The sequence below is a fragment of the Notothenia coriiceps genome, unplaced genomic scaffold (assembly GCF_000735185.1).
Source record: "Notothenia coriiceps isolate Sejong01 unplaced genomic scaffold, NC01 NC01_scaffold00012955, whole genome shotgun sequence".
Lineage (NCBI taxonomy): Eukaryota > Metazoa > Chordata > Actinopteri > Perciformes > Nototheniidae > Notothenia > Notothenia coriiceps.
Window position 1 is genome coordinate 1 of NW_011345656.1, and position 5,138 is coordinate 5,138.

The 5,138-nt window shown below is 36.2% G+C and overlaps 1 protein-coding gene across 5 annotated transcripts; it reads left to right on the plus strand.

Annotated features, from left to right (window-relative positions):
* The first annotated feature begins 66 nt into the window (after positions 1-66).
* On the plus strand, positions 67-4,096 carry LOC104947713 (uncharacterized). Of its 5 annotated transcripts, none has more exons than XM_010773783.1 (7): positions 67-191; positions 906-1,040; positions 2,142-2,307; positions 2,756-2,867; positions 3,122-3,186; positions 3,501-3,568; positions 3,819-4,096. In XM_010773783.1, exons 1-7 carry the CDS (start codon positions 114-116, stop codon positions 3,864-3,866), a joined length of 672 nt encoding a protein of 223 aa, XP_010772085.1. In that variant the 5' UTR covers positions 67-113; the 3' UTR covers positions 3,867-4,096. The 5 variants fall into 5 exon arrangements, with proteins under 5 accessions (XP_010772085.1, XP_010772086.1, XP_010772089.1 ...); XM_010773784.1 differs by having other exon boundaries at positions 3,501-3,563; XM_010773787.1 differs by lacking the exon at positions 2,756-2,867 and having other exon boundaries at positions 69-191; positions 3,501-3,563.
* Positions 4,097-5,138: the final 1,042 nt, after the last annotated feature.

Genomic DNA, 5,138 nt, shown 5'->3' on the forward strand with positions numbered 1-5,138 from the left:
CATTTGACTTTAGTAATCATACATGGTTATATGGAAGAATTTTAGTTTTGTGTCACGCCAATAACTATATGTGATACATGTGATGTTTTTGTTTTGTTCATAATGTAGCAACAATGCCAGGTGGTTCCACAAAAAGACAGTGCCCCCATTGTTTGGAAAAATCAAACTGCGCAAATCGTAGATGCACAAAGGTAAATATAACTATATATATATATATGTCTACTAAAGTATTCATAATACAGTCTATTATACTGTCTCTCGGACAAAGCCCTTTTTCATACATAAATGGCAGTTAGTTTTGCCTATAAATATCTCATTGTTTTCTGCAAAACCCAATACAGTAAAAGTGGCGAACAAAGTGGTGACTTTTTTCTAATAAAAGCCGGAAAGAGTTTTGTCACTCCACAAATGTGCATCACAGTATAGGTGTTTTTTAGAACATTACATTTACTGCATGTGCCTGTTCCATTGAAAAGTTTGACTGTTGGTTCTTTTAAATAACAATATTTTGATTTAAAAAAAATGAATAATATTTTATTATGATTATATATGAGGCCATATAATGGACATTCATAGTGTCAATTAAAATATGAATTGCTACAAATAGTTAGATAAAGTGAATGTGGCCCCTCTGTACACTGTTAATTAGATATCCTAACTTGGTTAGCCTGCTGAATAAATGATCCGGTACATTTACTCGGTATTATATTTTGTCAGTCTGTACAATCAGTTGAATTTAATTGATTTTCCGATTCATTTTTTTGGGAAGTATTATATTATAATATATATATATATACATGGTTAAAAGAAAGAAATAAACAATACTTTGTTTCCCAACTGTTTATAACTGTCTTTCTATCAGAAAAAGTAAGTATGTCCTCCCTCTTTCCCTCTCACTTCCTCAGTGTGGGAAGATGTTGGAGCTGAAACCAAGGCACACGGCCCGTATGAAGGATTTCCGGCAGAATGCAAAAGACTGGGCCCAAAAAGTACACTGGTCGAGAAATCAATCGAAGATCTTCGATAATTCTGTCCTGATGGTAATAAACACTTTATTTTATTTTGGTCAGCCATTGAAGGTTACTGTCCCACAACATTAGAGAAATATTAATTGAATCTATATTGTACAGGGAAGGAACAACTTTTGAAATGTCATTCAATTATGTGTCAAGATTTCATTAACCCAAATGCATTTGCAATATTTCGGTAATTAGCTAGTATAAATATAAAAAACGATACATTGACTTTAGCCCTGTCAACATTGTTTGCCATTCATCCCCACCCCCCAAAGCAATTTTAGACTAAATGTTCTGACTCACCAACCAACATCAAAGAACTAGTAGAGACGTATGGTATCCTCACGTTGCCTACGTTTAAGCCAGAAGGTCAAATACCACACAGATTAAAACCTACTGCCAACTCTCACTTACACTCTGCACCTGCATAAGAGGATTTTACTCTCCACAACAGCAGTAGGCAGAAGTATGTCTTCCTCATTTCAAAAGGGACAACAAAATACATAAGGCTCTAGAAATAAAGGCAATGTTTGTGATACACTCTTTAAAACATTTTCACAACACTCTCCACTCAGCTTCATGTTGGGAATATCTGAGTAATAGAACGACCAGATGAGATAACAAATTAAAAGACTTTGTGTGAGCCTTTGGACTGTAGTAGTTAGTTTTCCTCAAGTCCGTTTTTCTTCTTGTGCACAGATTTCCTTAAGCTATCTTATTTTGCAGACAGCTCTGCTGCCAATTCAACATGTTGAATCATCAGCAAAGGTTGTTGGGAATGGCAAAAAATGCCAATGATGCGGGACACACCACAAAAACATGGCCGACGGCCAATGCGGTGTGGTTAAGAGGTGTCTCCTTTGGTTCACTTGTAATGTGGTAGAGTGAATATAACTTCATGGCAGATGCTAATGAATGGCAAAACAGAACAGGAACACAATTGTCTCTTTAGAAAATAGTAGTGGTGTTGCTCTGATGGTTCTCTCTGATTAAGACACACTATAGAGAGTGGACTGCCAACTCTCTTTTTTTAAAGTCTTGCCTTTTTAACACTGCCTGGAAAATCTATCTCTGTCTGTATCTATTTGTGTGATGTTTGTCTATATGTTTTTCTTTGTTTTTAAGGTCGAAAAACTGAAGGCCCTTGGGTACTTTCCTCTCCTCTTCTGGGGGAAGTACCACAATAAAAATAAGAAGTGGACGGCCCAGCTCCAGTGCCCCTTCGAGCTGCCACTGGTAGCCCATGCGGTCCTGGAAAAAATGGTTTGCCTTTTTGAAGGCTTTTTAGAAGGTAGTTCACAGCACATTCATGATTCTTTATTAAGTTTAATCCTGTATTGTGTACCTATCCAGATGGATCAGATAGAAATGTCAGTCAGATAATATTTTAGACAACCTAAATTGGTTTTGGGCAATTCATTTATTCCTTTTTCTTTGTTAAACTTTAATATTTTTTGGTTAATCATATTTTCAACCCTGCACTACATCTTTAATGTCTTGTTTGTCTGCTTTGTTTAACTTCAAAGCATGGGATCCTGAGACAGAGGGTCTAGGGCAGCATGAAAGGACTGGAGAAGAAGATGACCAGACAGAACAGGGGGAGGGAGGTGAAATGGATGAGACTGAGGGAACTACTGAGATGCAGGAGATGGAGACAGAAGGGGACATAGAGACACAGACAGACAGATTAGCGAGTGAAGGACTGGAGAGAGGAGAGCTGGAGGGACAGAAAGACTCAGAGGAAGAGTTTGGACCGGTGGTGGCAGGAGAGATGGAGGCAGGCAAGGAGAAAGAACAGGTGGTGGAAGTGGAGAAAGAAGAGTTTGAGGCAGAGAAAAAAGCAATCGACAGGTAGGTATCAATATAGAATATATGATGTAGAACAATGAGGGAAATCTTGACTCTATACAATATGAGATACAGAACGGTTAAAAAAAAGTGCCAGTGTAAAAAAAAAAGCAGCCTCTAAGCCAGAAGATTTTTCACTCTTTGCTTTTCCAACTTTTTCTTAAAATGTAAGTGTTCTCGCAAGTACTTCCCTGGTTTGCAAAGCACACACCACATGACTATTGCAATTAACACTTGTTTTTTGTTTCTCTTTATAGAAAGAGAGCTGTTAAAATATCAGCAAAAAAGAAGCGAGGCAAGAAAAAACAAAACAAGGAGGAAGGTATGAAAAAAAATACAGGCATTACAGATCTGTAATAAAAAAAATATACAACTTTTGACATAATAGTAGTTCTTTTGATTCCTAAAAAAAGCTTTGTGGCACATGGAGATAATCTGTGGTTCACTATGTGGTCATTTGTGGTACCCAAGAGGTGCATTATGTCATATAAAGTATGGGAAAATTATGACATGCATTTGTTTGAGGCCTTACAAATGGTGTTTTTCAATTTGAAAACCCAACTTAAAAGTTTGCAAGACCATACATGATATCAAGTTTTGGATTTATGGACAATTTAATTTCATGTTTCTTTACAGTGTGTGAATATCACAGCAAACTGGACGCGTTTCCAGTGCAATCTGTGTCAAAGACACGTGAAAGTAAGGTTAGTAGCTATATTGTTTGCATGAAGTACACAACAGGTATGGACCTTCAACACAACAAACATAATAGTTTTCAAATTGTTGAATTTTGTCAGAAATTCAACAATTACATGTTGAGCTGTTCTCTGGGAGGTCTTACATTAATCCAAACATTTACCATTTTAAAATCCTGGGGGATGAAATGCAATGAAGTATTGAATTATAAATTAAAATAATTAATATTTAGTTTTTGTCCTCTCTTCTGTTTCAAAGGGCTGTAAAGAAGTGCTGGTCCATTGGCTGCCCTGCCCTGCATGGTAAGTTCAGATTTCTTGTTTAACTCAATTGTCAATAAATTGACAGTTCGGCCTAATTAATAATGGAGTGTAACGGGTACACCTGTATGTTTGTATACCTTATGTATGCCATGTGATCTTTGTAGTGTATCTGTGACTCTGGTTGTTCTATATGTATACCTGTGTTTATGTGTATTCTCTCGACTGCCCAAGGCAAATCTCTCCCAAGGGAGACAATAAATCTCTATCTATCTATTTAAGAAGTCAGTTTTGCCATGAATTGTGAGTTATTTAAGTTCATGTAATAAGCACCTGCACCATTTTAAGTTCAGAAATCCGAGAAATCAGGGTTGCTTTGTAATTATAGACTGAGAGAACTTAAAGAGGACATAGTCTGTTAATTTCCAGGTTCATTAGTATTACGTTTTTCCTGCTTAAATGTTCAAAAAGCTCTTTATTGTTCTCATACTGCCTGTGCTGCTGCACCTCTTTTCACCCTCTGTCTGAAACCAGAGCCAACCGCTTGGATACGTCCCACCCCTTAGTCTATTACGTTTAATGTAGGAATTAGTTTCAGTCAGGTGTGTTGGAGAGAAACTCTGGGGGAACTTTTTCTATTAAGCTTTTGCAGTCCCTTTACATTCACAATTACGTAATCAACACACTACTGGAAATGGATAACCCCAAAAAGCACTATTGGGCCCTTTTTAATATGTGGCATTGGTGATAGCCTAAAGAGAGATGTAGCTTTGTCAACACCTAAATCTACTGTTAAGAGTGTTTTTACTAGGGCCGGGACTCGATTAAAAAAATTAATCTAATTAATTACAGGCTTTGTAATTAATTAATCGCAATTAATCGCATTTTTAATCACATATAAATATTTGACCTGAGAACAGTGAGAAGCAATTTCTTTCACATGGATTTTAGTATACCATTGAATAATGACTGAATACATACAGGACTGTCTCAGAAAATTAGAATATTTTGATAAAGTTCTTTATTTTCTGTAATGCAATTAAAAAAACAAAAATGTCATACATTCTGGATTCATTACAAATCAACTGAAATATTGCAAGCCTTTTATTATTTTAATATTGCTGATTATGGCATACAGCTTAAGAAAACTCAAATATCCTATCTCTAAATATTAGAATATCATGAAAAAGTATACTAGTAGGGTGTTCAACGAATCACTTGAATCGTCTAATTAACTCGAAACACCTGCAAGGGTTTCCTGAGCCTTGAAAAACACTCAGCTTGGTTCAGTAAACTAAATCACAAGTATGGGGAAGAC

Excerpts from the sequence above, each read along its gene's own strand:
- LOC104947713 (XM_010773783.1), top strand. The coding sequence starts at position 114 with ATGCCAGGTGGTTCCACAAAAAGACAGTGCCCCCATTGTTTGGAAAAA. Across the intron at positions 1,041-2,141 it reads TCGATAATTCTGTCCTGATG|GTCGAAAAACTGAAGGCCCT; the intron begins GTAATAAACACT and ends TTTGTTTTTAAG. Across the intron at positions 3,187-3,500 it reads AAAACAAAACAAGGAGGAAG|TGTGTGAATATCACAGCAAA; the intron begins GTATGAAAAAAA and ends GTTTCTTTACAG.